We start from the raw sequence: 19,337 nt of genomic DNA, 5'->3' as shown, positions 1-19,337 counted from the left end.
GGGAATCTGGCCTCAGATCAGTGAACCTGTTGCAAAATTACACCTTGGAGCAGAAGGTGAAGATGCTTCTGAGACTCCACTAGCAGGTAGCTCCCAGCAGGCTGGTCTCTCTGCTAAGTGAAAAGCCAGTTTTATTGGACATTATTGTTAAATAATTCCAATTCATATTAAAAAACCCCAATAAATTGAAATTCAAGGCCAGGTTGGGTGAGGCTCTGAGCAACCTGGGCTGGTGGGAGGTCTCCCTACCCATGCAGGGGGGTTGGATCTAGATGATCTTTAAGGTCCCTTCCAACTCAAACCATTCTGTGATTCTGTAAAATTCAACTCTTCATTCACCTTGAAGCAGAGGAGGATGGAAGTGGTGGGATGTTTTTGCAGTTTATAGAATCATAGAATAGAATCATGGAATGGTGAAGGTTGGAAGGGACCTTAAAGCTCATCAGGTTCCAACCTCCCTGCTATGAGCAGGGACACCTCCCACCAGACCAGGCTGCACAAGCCCCATCCAACCAGTTTAACTCTTCTGTTACAAATAGGTAGCAGACAACTGCAGTTGAAGACAAATATGTTAGTTCTAGATCTAACTAAAAAATGAAGGATTTAGGTGGAATTGTGATCTGAAAAGGAGCGTTTTGGCAATTCCCTGAGTTTGACATCTGGCTGGATTGCTGAAAGTGTGTATAAAAAAGCAGCAAATGGAGCAATTTGGATAAACCTTCATGGACTAAGTGTTACTGTCTGTGATTGTAGAGACCAGACTGGGTGACCAACATGTTCCTGGTCAGTCTGATGGTTTGTAGGAAACAATTCAAGAAGCAGCTGTTGTTGTACTTTTAAACCTTAGCCTGTTTGCAATGGGATCTCCTAGTTCTCCAGATCCACAGAGGAAAAGGAAATCTAGTAAAGGAAGACTTGGAGATGAGGAAAAGCTGTAGTCAAAAGAGATACTCACAAAGGGTGAGGAGAACCCCAGCAGAGGGAAATAAATCCAAACCCTGCCTGCAGCAGCACCTGCCATGAGAAAAGGATGCAGCGGGCAGACAGAAATGGCCAGTAGAAATACATTGTAAATAGAAATGCTGGAGAAGAAGTGCTCATTATTTCTCACCTCTCTTGTTTCCAGGGCATGGCCTTCACGTTACACGAACGACAGATGCTTGGGCTGCAAGGACTTCTGCCTCCTAAAATAGAGACTCAGGACATCCAAGCCTTACGTTTCCACAAGAACTTGGCCAAAATGACTGACCCCTTGGAAAAGTAAGCACTCCTCTGGCTTTGTTTTGTCCTGCAAAGAAGTGGAAATGGCTGGAAAATACTGCCTGGGGTTAACCAAACAAGGTTTCTCTGCCCCCACTGGGTTTCTCAGCTGTTGGTTATTTTCACTTTTGCACTGAAAACTGCTTTGATCAGTCGTGATTCATCACGTGGCTAAAGGAGGTTGGGGAGCTTTTTTCTTATATTCTGGACTCACAAGGTAATGACAAAGAACATGCACAGGTTAGGCAGCCACGAAGCTGCAGAACTTGCTCTAGTAGGTTAATATGTATTTCTATAGTAGGTAATATGTATTTCTGTATAGAATCATACAGAATGTTAAGGGTTGGAAGGGACCTCTGAAGATCATCAAGTCCAACCCCCCTGCTGCAGCAGGAACACCCAGGGCAGGTCACACAGGAACCTGTCCAGATGGGTCTGGAAAGTCTCCAGAGAAGGAGACTCCACAGCCTCTCTGGGCAGCCTGTCCCAGGGCTCTGTGACCCTCACAGGAAAGAAGTTTCTCCTCCTGTTGAGGTGGAACTTCCTGTGTTGTCACTTGGTGCCGTTTCCCCTCGTCCTGTCACAGGCACCACTGACCAGAGACTGGCCCATTCTTGACACCCACCCTGCAGATATTGAGAGACATTCATCAGGTCCCCTCTCAGCCTTCTCTTCTCCTCACTAAACAGCCCCAGGTCTCTCAGCCTCTCCTCATCAGACAGATGTTCCAGTCCCTTCACCATCCTTGTAGCCTCCCTTGGACTCTTCCCAGCAAATCCCTGTCCCTCTGGAACTGGGGAGCCCAGAACTGGACACAATCCTCCAGATGTGGTCTCACCAGGGCTGAGCAGAGGGGCAGGAGAACCTCCCTTGACCTGCTGGCCACCCCGTTCTTAATGCATCCCAGGATACTATTGGCTCTCTTGGCCACAAGGGCACCTTGCTGTCCCATGGGTAACCTGTTGTCCACCAGGACCCCAAGATCCTTCTCTATGGAGCTGTAGTATGTAGGGTTTGGGTGGCAGGTTGTTAGAGCACAGACCATTTGGGGGGAGGAGGGAGCAGCCATGCATGCTAGAAAAATACATGAGAATGAAGATCATTTGAGAGTTTGATAATTGAAAGTCTTCATCATAACAGCAGTTAGTGCTAGGGGAGGAATTAGAGGGTTAGAATTTTGAGTCTCATCATGTATAATTTTTTAATCAGTCTTACTTTTGTTTAGCCAGTGGTTTGGTGAAAAAAAATGTGATGCATTTTGATTTTTTTGGTTTGTTTTGGAATGGCATGTTTTTAGCATCCTGGTACTGTTTTCATACAAACCTCTGTGTACCTGCCTGTAAAAACAGGTCTCCCCTTCAGTCTCCTGAAGGTGAGAGGAGCACTGGGATGGTTTGAAGCTTCCTGAACCACATCAAAACACTTCTGTTCTCATGCAAACTGAAAAGCTGGTTTTTGAATCCACGTCGTGTTACTTGCTGACCTGAAGCAGACATGTCATCTGTGTTGGCAAAGTGCCTGGTTTCTGTGGCCTGAGATGAACCCCTAATTAATTATCTTGATGTTGTTGGGTCAGCAAGTCTGAGTAGGCATTGATACATGGTGGTTTGGTAGGTAAAGTTGCAAAAATGCAGGTTTCATTTACAGATGTAGGGAAGTCCTTATAATGAACTTTTTGTTAGGGGTTAGTTTGTTTCATAACTGGGCTAAGGTCAGGATTAGAATCATAGAATCATGGAATGGTTTGGGTTGGAAAGGACCCTAAAGATCATCCAGTTCCCACCCCCCTGCATGGGCAGGGACACCTCCCACCAGCCCAGGCTGCTCCAAGCCCCATCCAACCTGCCCTTCAACACTGCCAGGGATGGGGCAGCCACAGCTTCTCTGGGCAACCTGGGCCAGGGTCTCACCACCCTCACAGCCAAGAATTTCCTCTTGATGTCTCACCTAAATCTCCCCTCTCCCAGTTTAATCCTTTAATCTCTTCCCCCTTGTCCTCTCACTACCCTCTCTGGTGAAAGCCCCTCTCCAGGACATTACTGCCAGGATGTTACTTTTGAGGATGAGAAATCCTTTCACTGATATTTTTTTTTAAACACTAATGAGACTCCCAGCTGCATCCTGTCCTAAATCCATGGGTTATCTTTTATCACAGTGCATGTGTGTGCATTTATTTCAGCTTTTTAGTACTTTTACTCCCTCTTTTCCAAACATGATTTAGTGTTCAAAGCTCAGTTTGAGTGGAAACAGGAATTTCATGAGGAATAATATGAAACGAGATGATGTTGTTGCTTTGACGTTTTCCACATTGTTTTAAAGAAGCACAAGTGGGAAGTAAGAAGTGTTTGTTGGTTTTCTTTTGCTTCATTTCAGGTATATCTACATCATGGGAATCCAAGAGAGAAATGAAAAATTATTCTATAGGGTGTTACAAGATGATATTGAGAGGTTAATGCCAATTGTTTACACACCAACAGTAGGCCTTGCCTGCTCCCAGTATGGACACATCTTCAGGAGACCAAAGTAAGAACAAGATCTTCTTTTATATGTATGTATTTATTATATATATATTTCTCTGTATGTTTACCTGAGGTTTGGAAAGGTTTTATTTCATTTTCATTGGGGTTCAGCTACACAAGACTCAAGCCAGTTCAGAGCAGCAAAAGTTCATTCAGTAATACCTCAAGACCCAGTTTATATTGGAAACCAGAAGGTTTGAACACAGAGGTGGTACCTGTCACACAAATACCCAAAGTGCAGGGCTTCAGCCCCCTTTCCAGCTCTTCCTAGATGCCACACAACTCTTTCATTCCAAGGAGATGCTGTGGCTTTCTCCAGCTGTCACAACCACATCTGTGAGTCTGTGCCAGGACAGAGCATTCAGAGGGAAGTGGAGATGGAAAGGGATTTCTGGAGGTCATCCCATCTCCCTGTCTGTCCAGGAGGGGTAACTTCAGGTAGATTCATGAGATATATTCCCCTGTGTATTAAAAGCCCACACCACCTGGGTCAGCACAAATCTAGGCTGGGGGAAGAATGGCTGGAGAGCAGTCCTGAGGAGAAGGGCTTGGGGGTGGTAGTTGATGAGAAGCTCAACATGAGCCACCAGTGTGTGCTGGAGCCCAGAGAGCAACTGCATCCTGGGTTGCATCAAAAGAAGTGTGGCCAGCAGGGCCAGGGAGGTGATTCTGCCCTTCTGTTCTGGTGAGACCCAGCCTGGAGTGCTGTGTATAGTTCTGGGGTCCTCAGCACAGGAAAGACATGGAGCTGTTGGAAAGGGTCCAAAAAAGGGCCACCAAGATGATCCAAGGGCTGGAGCAGCTCTGCTCTGGAGACAGGCTGGGAGAGTTGGGGTGTTCAGCCTGGAGAAGAGAAGGCTCCAGGGAGACCTCAGAGCACCTTCCAGGGCCTGAAGGGGCTCCAGGAAAGCTGGGGAGGGGCTTTTCATCAGAGAAGACAGTGATAGGGCAAGGGGTGATGGTTTTAAACTGAGAGAGGGGTGATTTAGTTGGATATTAGGAAGAAATTCTTCACTCTTAAGGGTGGTGAGGAATTGGAATAAGTTGCCCAGGGAGGCTGTTGATGCCCCATCCCTGGAGGTTTTTAAGGCCAGGCTGGATGAGGTTTTGTGCAACCTGATCTAGTGGTTGGGATTCCTGTCCATGCAGGGGGGTTGGAACTTGATGATCTTTAAGGTCCCTTCCAACCTTAATGATTCTATGAAGCTGTGCTACCAGAAGTCAATCCCAGTTCTTCTGAGACAACAAACATGCTTGGCTGGGATCTGATTGGAGTTCAGCAGCAAAATTCAAAAGAACCATTCAGGTCATTAGTTCTGTGTTGAGGAAACCAGTTCAGCCTGGCAATCATTGCAGCTCATTTCCATCCTGCAATTCCAAGTGTGTTTCCAGAGCCCTCTTGCTTGAGGGCTTTAGTGCTGTGTGGAGGAAAGGCTAACCCTTTACTGCCCTCAGGACTCAGCTGTGTAGTGTGGCTGCTGTGAGAAAGACAGTGGGACCCTCATGGTTTTGCTCCTGATCTGGGGCAGGGGGGAGTGTGAAGGATCTACTCTTAGTTCTCACATACTTCCTTTCCTCTTCCACATCTCTGTAGGTATTACAGACCAGTTTGAAAACTCTGTCCCTCTTAGGAGTCTGTACCAGAAACAGCAGCAGGGGCTGGAACTCAGGCTGTCCCCCTTTCTTTCCCACAACCAGCACTTGCCAAGTGTTGGGAATTTGTTGCCACCTCTGCTGAGCCTTTCATGCCCTTTCCTCCTAATCACAGAGGGCTTGCTGGAGCAGGAGAAACACAGACACTTCACCTCTGCTCCTTTGCCTCCCTTCCCATGTTTCCACAGAGGAGAGAATTCACTGGGCTTGGAGAAGACAGTCTGCTCCACCACCTTGTGAGTGGAGATTCACCAGGGTGAAGCCAGGCTTAGGATCCTGTTCCCTTCTCATATCCTTACAGGGGAGTGTTGACACCAGAGGTGTTTTGTCCTGGAGGATTATTCAAGGTAGCAGTGTGAAATCCCAAGTAGCACCACAAAAAGCCTTTTCTCTACCTTCTAATTTTAGTATCCAAGTAGCTGAATAGAGAGAATTGCCCTTATTTATGTCAGTGATTGCCAGGCTTTCAATTTGAAGGAACTTGTGCTCTTTGACGTGTAGTTTTGCAAAGCAAGAGGAAATTTCTAATTGCCACCTACAAAATATTCCTGCTTTGTGTTTTGTTTTGTTTTTTTTTTTCTTTCAGAGGCTTATTTATTTCTATCTCAGACAGAGGCCACATAAGGTCAATTGTGAACAACTGGCCAGAGAATGATGTCAAGGTACTACCACTGTGCAGTTTGTTTTCTAGTTGTTCTTTCATCTCACTTGAGCTTCTTAAGATTTTTGTAGGGTGTGATGAAGTTGTAAATGCTAAATAATGCACCCTTGGCAGTAGTTGGACGAGGATGGCAAAAGAAAAAGATCACCCATCTCTTCCAGAGCAGTATTTTTATCTTAAGTAGGAGGTTTATGGTTTGAGTAAACAGTGAGGATGAGAATGAGATTGGCCAAACTTCTTGTTTTACTTCATTGTTCCACCTTTTGGGGAGGTGTTGGAGAATGCACCTCTGGGTCTTGCTTACTGTGTCACACAGCAGCAGGAGAGGTGATCTTGTCCTCAGGACAGAAGTAGTAGTTGGGAGTCCAAGATTTTGCCCTTAAAACCTTGGTGACTCAGTTGGGTCAAGGAACCACAAGAAGAGATGAGGTGAATTGATACTTACCCAAACTTTTGGATGTTTGGATTTACAAGAGGAAATCCTCAACCCGAGTTGCAAGCTGCTGTTCCACAAGGCAGCTTGAATCCTTCCCCATTTGCCTTCCAGGAATTTGGGAAGTTGATTTCAGCAGAGGAAAAGGAGTGTAGCAGATTCCAACGTGAAGGATTATTAAGTAAAATATTCCTTGTAATCTGTTCTTCCTTTGATTCTGCAAACACACCTGAATTTTTGCCTGGAAAAAAACAACCCACAACTGGTATTTCTCTACGCTTGATCAATTTCAGTGACCATCCCTAACTTCACCTGCTTTTCTTTTCAGGCTGTAGTTGTCACTGATGGAGAAAGAATATTGGGTCTTGGAGACCTAGGTGTGTATGGGATGGGAATTCCAGTAGGAAAACTGTGTTTGTACACAGCCTGTGCAGGAATCCATCCAGACAAATGCTTGCCTGTGTGCATCGACGTTGGAACTGATAATCCAGTGAGTTGGACTGAACTTTGCCTGCCATAAGTTATCCCTAGGGACAGTATTTCTTTAAGAGCATTTGGTCCTAGAAGAGAAGATTTTTCTTTGAGCACTTTTTTGTAAGAGAAACCCAAGTATTTCATGTCAGGATAAATGATTTGGAATTCACTCTCCAGTTACGTATCGACAATGGAAAAACTCCAGTTGATTTGTCAGTGAAATGGCACATTTGGAAGTCATTTGAATGCTGGGATGCTGTAAAATAGACAGTCAGGTTGACCTGACTTGGAAGAAGTCAGGAGATGTGAATCAGATATATTTAAAGCAGTTTGTTGTTCACAGTATTGATTTGTTCCATTTTAAAAGCAGCCATCCCCAGCCTCAGGTGCCAGCTGGAATCACGGAGCCATCCATACAGGCTGGAGGCAGTTCCAGGGGCTACAGAAATGCAGGATCTTTGGTGTGACATGTGTTATTGGGAACTCTGGGAAGTGTATACTGAGGAAGTGATTCATCCTGCTCCTGCCTTTGATTTATTCTTTTCCAGACCCTCTTAAAAGATCCATTTTATATGGGCCTGTACCAAAAAAGGGATCGCTCACAGGTCTACGATGACCTCATAGATGAATTCATGGAAGCCATCACAGACAGGTATGACACTGACTGTTCTCCATGGAATTAGGGCCAAAACAGCTGGCAAAAAACTCCATCACACACTGTCCTTGAAACAGTCGTTTCAGGAAGAAGGGCAGGACTAGAAGTGAAGGGACCTTGAATGTATTTCTGGCTCTGCAGTGATTTGCTCTGTGACTTAGAACGTGCTGCTTGTAGTTATCAGGTAAATATGCACAGAACTGAGATGGAACTGTTGGAAGCAGTGAAAGTCTGAGGCCATTTTCTTTCCTAGGACAATTGACTACATGCAGGATTTGTTTTCAAATTATTTTGGAACAGATTGCCCAGAGAAGCTGTGGCTGCCCCATCCCTGGCAGTGTTGAAGGGCAGGTTGGATGGGGCTTGGAGCAACCTGGGCTGGTGGGAGGTGTCCCTGCCCATAGAACTAGATGATCTTGAAGGTCTCTTCCAACCCAGCCCGTTCTATCATTCTGTTTGATTTCTTGATGTGTCTGGTGATGGGAATCTTTGCCATGCTCTGCAGGTATGGTCAGAACACACTTATCCAGTTTGAAGACTTTGGGAACCACAACGCATTTCGCTTTTTAAGAAAATACAGGGAGAAATATTGTACCTTCAATGATGATATTCAAGGTATTCCCTTTGTTTATGGTCCTTAATGCAGGTGCAAAAAAAAAACCCAACAACCCCCGACTTGCCTCCAAGCATAATCTGCCATGTAGATCTGTTCAGCTCTCCTTAGATTTGTCCTGCTTCTACAGGGACAGCTTCAGTGGCCTTGGCAGGGCTTCTGGCAGCACAGAAAGCCACTGGGAAACCCCTCTCAGAGCAGAAGGTGCTGTTCCTTGGAGCAGGAGAGGTGAGTTCTCTGAAGGCTTCTAGGGCAACAGGAGAGTTCACTGTGTGTTTTCTGGTTCTGTAAGACTTGTGGAGATTCACATTCTCTGAACTCCATTGCAGAACTTATTACAGAAAGCTGAAATAGGGACCTACTTAAAGCTGATTAATGGAGAGGTGTTTAACATTTGCAGTGGCTCAAGTTTTTCACTTTCTTACATGGACTTGGAAGAAACATCAGAGACTTGTGCATGGCTGAAGGGGAATTGACCATAAAATTATGATTTAGTAAGAAAGAGACATCTATTAATTTGTGTAGCACTGGAGAGAATTGCACAGTGGTTTTCTTAGCAAGTGAAATCAGTGGCTGTTGGCAGCAGACACCAGTTAGTTACTGGGGCAGCAGCCTCAGGACCAGCTTCTTGGTATATCAGCAAAATTGCTTCTGTGGTGCTGACAAAATAACTCAATTAGCTGGAAATTTCTCCAGCAGGGGAAGGTCCAGATTGCAATAATTGGCTGATGTTTTGTTGTTGCCTGAGCACTGGGAGCTGCTCTGCACTTCCCTCTTGTCTTAGTTCTCCTGCCAGAGGTAGCAGCATGTGCAGAGAGACAGGAGAAGAAGGGGTGTGGAGGGAGGTCCTGCCAGCCCCCCCTTTTTGCCCTCACAGGCAGTGGGAGCAGGGAGAGGTTTGGAAAGCAGCTGGACAGAAAACACAAGGCTGCTTTTCTGACAGGAGGGTTGCTGGAATAGCTTGTTCTTGTTGTCTGCTTGAGCTGCTTTGTTGTGGCTGCTGAACTGGTCCAGGCAGTGGGGACACAGCACCCAGGAGAACCTGCCTCTCTCTTTCTGCTTCAAGTTGTGCCACCATTGATCCCAAGAGTCTGTCCCCATCTAAGCAAACATTGCCTGTGTTTCAGAGCTGACTGAGTACAGGATTTTTGTGGGCATCTTGAACTGGGTGGTGGTTGTGCTGACTTGTTCAAAAGCCAAGTCCTTTTCTCCACAAGGCTGCCCTGGGCATTGCAAACCTCATTGTCATGGCCATGGTGGAAAGTGGAGTTTCTGCTGAGGAAGCCTACAGGAGGATATGGATGTTTGACAAGTATGGTTTGCTGGTTCAGGTAGGGGTGCTTTGAAATACCACAGTGCAGATGGTCATTCCTTTCCATGGCCTCACAAAAAAATGATCATCAACTTTTCATCTCTAGGGCCGAGACCAAAAGGTAGATTCCAACCAAGAACCATTTACACATCAGGCTCCAGAGCAGATACCAAAGACATTTGTAGAGGCAGTGAATGTCCTTCGACCTTCAGCTATTATTGGTAAGTAAGGTTATTTCTGTGTCTGTGTTTCCATCATTTGGTTATTTGCTGCATTTAATTTGCTAAGGTGGCTGCAAGAAGGTTGGTGACCGAGATCTGTGTTTTGCTGGTGTCAGTAAGATGAAAATGTGAGGTCCATTTTCTGCTTGGAAATGGGCTGAGCTGCAGGCTGGTTCTCAGTGCATCCTCCACTGCAGCTGTGAGGCTCCTGCATCTTGTGTCATCAAATTATAGGATCATTTAGGTTGGAAAGGACCTCTCAGACCATCCAGCCCAACCATCACCCCAGCCCTGCCCAGGCCACCCCTGCCCCATGTCCCTCAGCACCACATCTACACGGCTTGGAAACCCCTCCAGGGATGGGGACTCCAGCCCTGCCCTGGGCAGCCTGGGCCAGGGCCTGACAACCCTTGCCAGCAAGAAATGCTGCCCAAGATCCCATCTCAGCCTCCCCTGGCACAACTGGAGCCCATTTCCTATCCTAGCTAACTGCTTCCTCTAGTCCTTGTCCAGCTGATGTCAGACCCTTCTTAGAAAACTCTTCTCATGGCCACAATCAACTCAAACTGCAGGGAAAGGCATTAAGAGCCAGGAGGACAAACCCAAAATGTTTTTCCCAGACACATTCCCTGCACCAGCAGAAAGGGAAAAAGCAGTCACAAACACCACCTTTTCTGCTTTACAGGAGTTCCCTACATGGAGTAAATCTTCTTCTCACCTTCCTTTTCCTTTCCCCAGTCACCTTCTGTGGCCAGAATCTGCCAACAGCAGCAGCAGGAGCTGTTTCCTGCAACTCACCAACACCTCTTAGGTCACTGACAGATGTAGTTATTGATTAACAAAAGTTTAGTGGTGCAAATGTGTGCTGAGACAATCTAATTAGGATATTAAACTTCACTAATGATTGTTAGGTGTTTAACTGTTCAGAGGCACACCCACACATCTTCTGCTTTTCACATTTTCAAATGGAAATAAAGCTATTCCTAAAATTTTTCAGCAGCAGAAACCCAAGGTGAAATGAAATGGATCATTGTAGACCTGTTTGGAAATATAATTGCTTAGAGTTGCCTTAAAATGGTTTTATTCCACTGGCTGTTTTGTGCCAGAATTGAATTCTGGGTGCAAACACGAGCTCAAAACATGCCTGCAAATTTGGCAAGTTAATTGATACAAATCAACCACTTCAGGTTTTCTTGGGAGTTTATTTTTTTGCATGTGATACCTTGATCTGTGTGGTAGGAAGGTTTGGGGGCTGTAACTACCTGTTCTAATGCCCTCAGCTCCAAAGGAAAAACTGTGGCAGTCTGCAGAGATGGGGTTACAGGTATTTCCTGATCCAACTCTGTCATTCCCTTTGGAAAAGTTTTGTGGCTGAGTAGCTCCCCTGGAGCTTGTAGCTGGTGTACAAGTGTACACTGTTGGTATGGATTAGTAGCTGTGTGTTTGGGTGTGGTCAGAAATACCAGTGTCAAGGGAATGTGCATTGCACAGTTAACACCCAGCTAGGATGAATCATCTGGGGAGAACCTGGAGTTGCCATTTGCTTATCCAAGCAGTGCTAAGTGTTCTTTACACAGATCAATAGAAAAAAAAAGAATATAAAATAGGTTTTCTCTGTCTCTGCTCTGTTCTGGTGAGACCCACCTGCTGTGCTGGGTCCAGTTCTGGAGTCCTCAACAGAAGAAGGACATGGTTGGGAGCAAGTCCAGAGGGGGGCTGTGAAAATGACCAAAGGGCTGGAGCAGCTCTGCTCTGGGAACAGATTGAGAGAGGGGGAAATTGTTCAGCCTGGAGAAGAGAAGGCTCCAGGGAGACCTTAGAGCACCTTCCAGTGCCTGAAGGGGCTCCAGGAAAGCTGGGGAGGGGCTTGGGACAAGGGCAGGGAGAGGACAAGGGGGAATGGCTTTAAACTAAAAGAAGGGAAATTCAGACTAGATATTAGTAAGAAATTGTTTTACAATGAGGGTGGTGAGACCCTGGCCCAGGTTGCCCAGGGAAGCTGTGGCTGCCCCATCCCTGGCAGTGTTGAAGGGCAGGTTGGATGGGGCTTGGAGCAACCTGGGCTGGTGGGAGGTGTCCCTGCCCATGCAGGGGTTGGAACTAGATGATCTTGAAGGTCCCTTCCAACCCAAACCATCCCATGATTCTATGATTAATTAGATGTTCCTGTGAAAATGAGAATTTTAAGCAGCCTTTAACAGAGCAGTGCCTTGATTTCCATCTCCTGCTGCTAGAGGAGCCTGTGATGCTTTGCTAGAAGGACTTCAGGGATGCCATGGACTTGAATCTGCTGTCACTCTCACCTGCCCTGAGGCAGTCAGGTATTGATTCCCTCCTTGTGTGTGTCCCTTTCCTTCAGGAGTTGCCGGCGCTGGGCGGCTCTTCTCTCAGGATGTGATCAAAGCCATGGCCTCTATCAATGAGAGACCCATCATCTTTGCCCTGAGTAACCCCACAGTGAAAGCTGAATGCACAGCAGAAGAAGCCTACACGTTAACAGAGGTGTGTATCATCGAGGGGTGTTGCCCTACTTAGTGAGGGAACTGTTGGCTGACTGGGAGAATGCAAGAAGTCCACTTGTTTTCTTCTTACTTGGACTTCCTGACATCATAAGACAGATCTCTGGTGTCTTCTGGCACAAGTAAATGGAGGTGGTTTGAGAAGAAGGCTTGATTTTTAAATAGTAACATGTTGCAAAGCTGAAAAGAACCTAAATCATCTTACTGCTTTCTAAAAGTGGGATCACTAGGTGCTGTTTTGTAGCTTTGGTCAAATTATTGTTTTCCACCATACTTTTTAATTCTTTGCCCAGAGAAGCTGTGGCTGCCCTGAAGGGCAGGTTGGGGGGGGCTTGGAGCAACCTGGGCTGATGGGATGTGTCCCTGCCCATGCAGGGGGGTTGGATCTAGATGATCTTTCAGGTCCCTTCCAACCCAAACCAGTCTGGGATCCTATGATCTTGGGTTTTAAAGAGAAATGTGAACATGGAAACAGAGACTGAGTGCAACATGTCATGGCAGAGTGAAGTCCTTAAAGCAGGTCGTGTCCTTGCTTCACTCCAGGAACTCTGCTTTGCACTCACTCATTTCCTGGTGTCTCCAGGTCTGAACTGGTCTTGTTGACAGTGACCCGTGAAGTTCAGGAGGTGGTGGTGGCCCCTCTGTCCTCCTGTCCCCTGTCACAGGCTCTGAACCTCGTGCACTGGCACCACCAAACGTTGAAATGGGTGAACCACAAATAAACACACCTGCTTCTGCCCTGTTACCTTGGAGGAGGTTGGGGTTTTGGGTTGTGGGGTTTGGTTGGTTTTTTTTCATAACACTGTCACCAGCTCATCCAAACCTTGGTTTTGCCTAAAATGAAGCAAGTCTTTTATCCTTCTGCACAGCTTTGTATATAAAATGAATGATATTTGAAGAGAGCCTGAGGGGAAGGAGGTGAGGATGAGGGAGCAGCAGGCAGACCAAGCCCTTTGAGCTGGCTGGTGATGCTTTTCCTCCAGCTCCCTGTGATCTCTCCCCTCTCCAAAGGGCTTGCTTGCAGAACTCCAGGGGTGGGGCTGGTCAAAAGACTTCTTTCTTGCTTTTTTCTTTTCTTCAAGGCAGTCCCAAATCAAGTGACTTATACATAAAGATGAGATGGGTGGAGATCTTTGCTTGTTTCTGGATGCACAACTATGAACTTCTTCCTTCCACTGTTAGTGGGGCTCAGCTTCCAGCATTACAACCTCAGCTGTGTTGGCTTCAAACTGGGAAGGGTAGAATTCCACCATCTCCAGTTGGCACCTAGATTCTCTTCCCTGTTACTCAGCCCATCAGCTCAGAGGGAGCTCTTGCTGCAGAGATTTGCAGGTCCAGAGAGAGCCCTAGGCAGGAATAACAGCCTCTGGACAAGATCTAGACCTTAGCTTTTAATAGAATCATAGCATCACAGAATGTCTTGGGTTGGAAGGGACCTCTAAAGGTCATCCAGTCCAACCCCCCTACAAGAAGCAGGGACATCTCACACTAGACCAGGTTGCTCAGAGCCCCATCCAGCCTGACCTTGAATGTCTCCAGGGATGGGGCCTCCACCACCTCTCTAGGCAACCTGTTCCACTGATCCACCAGCCTTATTTTAAGGAACTTTTTCCTCATCTCCAACCTAAATCTCCCCTTCTCTAGCTTCAAACCATCACCTCTTGTCCTATCATTACATGCTCTTGTGCACAGCTCTTCCCCAACCTTCTTACAGGCCCTTTTCAGGTTTTGGAAGGTGCTCTAAGGTCCCCCTGGAGTCTTCTCTCTTTCAGGCCCAACAACCCCCACAGCCTGTTTTCATAATTCCTCATAAATGAGAATTACTTTAAATGAAGATGGTTTAATATCTTTCAAGTACCTTCATTAGCCAGAACAGGGAGCTGGGCAGAGTTTCAGTACAGGAAATTGGATTCCAAGATCTTGGGTAGAAAGTAAGCATGAGTTAGTTGTACAGCCAAGCAAAAATACATGTAAAGCCTAGTAGCATTTCTGAAGGCTGAAGGAGGCCAGCAGAACTCTTGGAGGGAGAATCAGCCTCATTTTTGCTTGCACTTTTCACAGAATATCAATGGAGCAATAGATCACAGAATCACAGAATGGTCGGGGTTGGAAGGGACCTCTGGAGATCATCAAGTCCAACCCCCCTGCTGCAGCAGGAACACCCAGGGCAGGTCACACAGGAACGTGTCCAGATGGGTCTGGAAAGTCTCCAGAGAAGGAGACTCCACAGCCTCTCTGGGCAGCCTGTCCCAGGGCTCTGTCACCCTCACAGCAAAGAAGTTTCTCCTCCTGGTGAGGTGGAACTTCCTGTGTTGTCACTTGGTGCCGTTTCCCCTCGTCCTGTCACAGGCACCACTGACCAGAGACTGGCCCATTCCTGACACCCACCCTGCAGATATTGAGAGACATTCATCAGGTCCCCTCTCAGCCTTCTCTTCTCCTCACTAAACAGCCCCAGGTCTCTCAGCCTCTCCTCATCAGGCAGATGTTCCAGTCCCTTCATCATCCTTGTAGCCTCCCTTGGACTCTTCCCAGCAAATCCCTGTCCCTCTGGAACTGGGGAGCCCAGAACTGGACACAATCCTCCAGCTGTGGTCTCACCAGGGCAGAGCAGAGGGGGAGGAGGACCTCTCTTGACCTGCTGCACACACTGATCTTAATGCACCCCAGATGTTTTAAGGGAAGAGTTCTCCATGGCTGCATGTTGAGTCCCAAGAAGTTGGACCTCAGGGTAGTTGTCACGATCAGATGCAGAAGCAAGGCAGTGCTGGTTGGACTGGGGTGTGGTGACATCTTCATGGGAGGAGCTCTGTGACCAGAGTGTCATTGTAAAAGTTTGTGCCAAATGGAGAGAGGATCTTAGTGGGTTTTTTTTTCCTCTCTTGCATCTACATTCCCTTTTATTCATGATTTTCCACGAGTTGTTATTTATAGACATGGGTTATTTGGACAATTAAATATTACTGCTCAGCAGATGAACGGGTGTAATTTTATTCCAATCCTTATTAATCAATTTTCAAATGTTTCTGGCTCTTTAGACTTTTCTCCATATCTAATATTTCTTTTCCTAATGCTCTTTAATTCTCTGAGCTGCATTCACGTTTACCCAGAGTTTGCCCTTCAAAAGGGATAATATTTTTCCCTTCAAGACACAGTAATTACCTAGAACATCCTCTCTGACTTGATTTACTTTCTCAATTAACCACCTTTATCAGGCCATTAGGAATCAGAGCTGTCAGCCCCATGTGTCTCCTGGCCCCCAGAATAGCCTAATCCTGCCTAGTGTGAAATCTTAGGATAAACTAGGAAGTCAGGAAGGAAACCAAGATATCCTCACCAACCTTTTATTCCTCCTGATTTTTTTTCCCACTAGGTGGCACCTGTAAAAGCCTGACGATGCTTTAGTGGCCTCTGCCACTGTGTGTGCTGTGGACTTTTCCTGGGAATTCGTTTCCTGGGGTTTAGTTTTGGTTGTCTTTAAGGTCTTGTTCTTAAATGCATCCACATGCTTTGCTCCCTGCACGGAAAGGTTGTTGTCAGCCTAACATTCCAACATAGTCTTGAGCTTCTTTGGTAATTTGTTCTCCAATGTGCAGTCATCCTGGGGAGCCTTTGAAGGTTTTTAAAGTCATGGGGTTAAACCTGACACTCAAAAAATCCCAAAGTCAAGATGTTTTGCTTGCAGGGGTTTCATTGCTTGAGGAAAGGGTCCTTTATGTAGAGGGTATGTTCCACACTCCCAAACTGTAGGTTTCTTTTAACATTTGGTGCTGATGACAATCCTTTCCAGAGGCAGAACAAGCAAGCTGCATCATTCACTCCTCTCAGAGCCCTCAGCAATAAAAGTGTGACACAGGAGTCCCTCCTTCCCCCTCCCACCCATCAGCAAACAAGTGACCTTTTGTTCCTGTGCTTGTATTTCCATCTCCTCTTGGAAGCTGCCATTACTCAGCTGTCTTTGTACAGTCCCCACAGTGGTGGGTCTTGGCTTCTGGCCACTGTTCCTGATACATGGTTATGGTTTTGATAAGACACAAGTACTTTCTTTGGGGTGTGAGTGGATCCTTGAAGTCATTTCTGTCTTCAAGAATGATGAATGAGAAAAGGAAGGGGCTGCTACCATGCCTTAGAAAGCTGCACAGTTCAGTGGGTGTGCTGGCCTCTTCGTTTCCAGATGTTTGGCTGCTTCCTGATGCTTGTGTCTCTTCCAGGCCCTACTGGGAAGGGTGGGCTTGGTGGTTGTCATTCTGGGATTGTAGGAATTGAGCCAGCAAGAAATGGAAGGATGTGCTTGAATCCAGCTGCGTTCAGGAGGGCCTCTTGCCTTTTTGACTCTGTGCTCAAAGACTTTCCTGACTCTACCTAGAGCTGACTGGGAGCTGTAGGACCCTGGTGTCCCTGGATTTCACCCTGACCATGTTGCTCCACACATTTGGCTCTTCAGAAGGTGCCTGACTGGGGTTTTCCCTCTGTTTGACAGGGCCGTTGCCTGTTTGCCAGTGGCAGTCCCTTTGAGCTGGTGACTCTGCAAGATGGGAGAACCTTCAAACCAGGCCAAGGAAACAATGCTTATATTTTTCCAGGTAACAAATGAAATGGCCAGCTTTCTCATCTTTAAGACTAGGCTTTTAACACCTCTTCTTGTGTTCCTGTGCTATGCTGGGCACAGTTAGGGAAGCAGCATGAAGAGGTGTTACCAGCATGTCAAGCTGAGAACTCAGTCAGAAGAATGAGTGAGAGAAAGTCACTTAAGGACAGACGCACAACACACTGAGCTCACCCAACTGGGTATTTCTAAGAACACAAAAGCTTTTTAGACATCAGGAGGAAATTCTTTGCTGTGAGGGTGGTGAGACCCTGGCCCAGGTTGCCCAGAGAAGCTGTGGCTGCCCCATCCCTGGCAGTGTTGAAGGGCAGGTTGGATGGGGCTTGGAGCAACCTGGGCTGGTGGGAGGTGTCCCTGCCCGTGCAAAAGGTTTGATCTAGATGATCTTTAGGGTCCTTTCCAACTCAAACCATTCCATGATTCTATGCAAGCTGCTGCATTAAGGGTTCTCCTGTTGGATTTTGGGAGGGAAGAAGAAAATGAATCCCAATGTATTCCTCTTGCAGTTACATCTGCACTGGTGAGGGTATGAAAGGAGCAGTAGGAATCTCTCTCTGCTTTCCCTTTTCTCTCCCTTTCCTCCTTGAGCTGCTAAGCTCCAACCCCTTGTCCGAAGCCACTTCTTCTGGCAGACGACTAGCACACATGGTAATAGTTACTTGGCTGTGTGGAGAAAGCTGTGGGAAGGTTTTGAAGAAGAACTCTCTAGCTGATTGGCAGCTTCTCAGTATTTGAAACTGCTGTGGCCCTAATTGGCAATAATTTTCTTGTAGGCGTGGCTCTGGCTGTGATCCTCAGCAGTGTGCGACATATTAGTGATAAGGTTTTCCTAGAGGCTGCTAAGGTAAGTGTGGGAGCAGAGTAGGCTGTGGCTTCTGGCATGATGCTGGAGGAGAAGGCCTTGGGGGTGCTGGGTGATGAGAAGCTCCCCATGAGCCGGCACCGTGCGCTGGAGCCCAGAAACCCCCCGTGTCCTGGGCTGCATCCCCAGCAGCGTGGCCAGCAGGGCCAGGGAGGGGATTGTCCCCTCTGCTCTGCTCTGCTGAGACCCCCCTGCAGGGCTGGGGCCAGGGCTGGGGTCCCCAGCACAGGAAGGACATGGAGCTGTTGGAGAGAGGCCAGAGGAGGCCCTGGAGATGCTGGGAGGGCTGGAGCAGCTCTGCTCTGGAGACAGGCTGGGAGAGTTGGGGTGTTCAGCCTGGAGAAGAGAAGGCTCCAGGGAGACCTTAGAGCACCTTCCAGTGCCTGAAGGGGCTCCAGGAAAGCTGGGGAGGGGCTTGGGACAAGGGCAGGGAGGGAGAAGACAAGGGGTCATGGCTTTAAACTAGAAGAGAGGAGATTGTGGTGAGACATGAGGGGGAATTCTTTGGTGTGAGGGTGGTGAGACCCTGGCCCAGGTTGCCCAGAGAAGCTGTGGCTGCCCCATCCCTGGCAGTGTTGAAGGGCAGGTTGGATGGGGCTTGGAGCAACCTGGGCTGGTGGGAGGTGTCCCTGCCCTTGCAGGGGGTTGGGACTGGGTGATCTTGAAGGTCCCTTCCAACTCTATTCTATGATTCTATGACATGATGGGGTGTTTCTCAACCCTTGCTTGAAACTCTGTGGTTTTCTGTTTGTTTTCTGTTGGTTTATCCCTCCCCAATGGGAAAAAAGAAGTGGATTTTGATCAAACAGAATTATGGAAAATATCAGCTTCCACTGCAAATTATTATTATTTTTCATCCAGAAACTAAACATCCAAATAGGAAAATCTGTCCAGGTGTAAATTTCCTCCCAGCCTTGTCAGTCTGTCTTCTCCTCCCACCCCACTTTGGTGGTGGGGTCAGGGATGCACATGACCTCCAGGCTCCCATCCTGTCCAACCATGGCAGGAGCACCTGTCATGTTGGAATAACCACTGAATCAACTGCCCAAAGACATGGCCAATCCTGCAGGGATGTTGTGCTCTTATCACTTCCAAGTAGTTCAGCCTCCAAAAAAAAAAAACAGGCTCTTGCTTTGCTGAATGTTCAGAAGCAGAATTTGCTGATGTGGGCACAGATGGCAGAGTTGATCTTGGAGAATTTGGGGACTTGCCCTGGTGCTTTGGCAGCTCTCCTGTTGTTAGAAGACTGCAAGTTGTTTCTCTCAGGTGTTTTGGGGTGCTGCTGGTGCCATTTGGATGCAGGCAATAGATCTTGTTTGTTTTTCTAACTCAGGCATTGGCAGAACAGTTGACTGATGAAGAGCTTGCCCAAGGAAGACTTTATCCTCCACTGTCTAATATCAGGGAAGTTTCTATTTATATTGCTGTCAAGGTGAGTATGAAGTACAGAAGTGGACTGTCCTAAAAGTGTTGCCATGTGTACATTAACCTGCTGAATTGCACGGTATGACCCTTCCACACTGGGTGCTTGGGCAGAAATTTCCCACTT

At 47.1% G+C, this 19,337-nt stretch overlaps 1 protein-coding gene across 1 annotated transcript in view; it reads left to right on the top strand.

Moving 5' to 3' along the window:
* The window catches only part of ME2 (malic enzyme 2), a 42,529-nt gene that overhangs the window by 17,832 nt on the left and 5,360 nt on the right, over nucleotides 1-19,337 (top strand). Inside the window, exons 3-15 of the mRNA XM_051642492.1 lie at nucleotides 1,127-1,260; nucleotides 3,634-3,783; nucleotides 6,019-6,094; nucleotides 6,855-7,016; nucleotides 7,549-7,652; nucleotides 8,161-8,270; nucleotides 8,399-8,496; nucleotides 9,486-9,599; nucleotides 9,687-9,801; nucleotides 12,161-12,303; nucleotides 16,801-16,903; nucleotides 17,700-17,770; nucleotides 19,122-19,220. Coding sequence (XP_051498452.1) covers nucleotides 1,127-1,260; nucleotides 3,634-3,783; nucleotides 6,019-6,094; nucleotides 6,855-7,016; nucleotides 7,549-7,652; nucleotides 8,161-8,270; nucleotides 8,399-8,496; nucleotides 9,486-9,599; nucleotides 9,687-9,801; nucleotides 12,161-12,303; nucleotides 16,801-16,903; nucleotides 17,700-17,770; nucleotides 19,122-19,220 — 1,479 coding nt within the window. The remainder of the gene's footprint in view (nucleotides 1-1,126; nucleotides 1,261-3,633; nucleotides 3,784-6,018; nucleotides 6,095-6,854; nucleotides 7,017-7,548; nucleotides 7,653-8,160; nucleotides 8,271-8,398; nucleotides 8,497-9,485; nucleotides 9,600-9,686; nucleotides 9,802-12,160; nucleotides 12,304-16,800; nucleotides 16,904-17,699; nucleotides 17,771-19,121; nucleotides 19,221-19,337) is intronic.

Source organism: Apus apus, chromosome Z, assembly GCF_020740795.1.
Source record: "Apus apus isolate bApuApu2 chromosome Z, bApuApu2.pri.cur, whole genome shotgun sequence".
NCBI classification, from domain to species: Eukaryota; Metazoa; Chordata; class Aves; order Apodiformes; family Apodidae; genus Apus; species Apus apus.
This window is presented reverse-complemented; position numbering and strand designations above follow the sequence as displayed.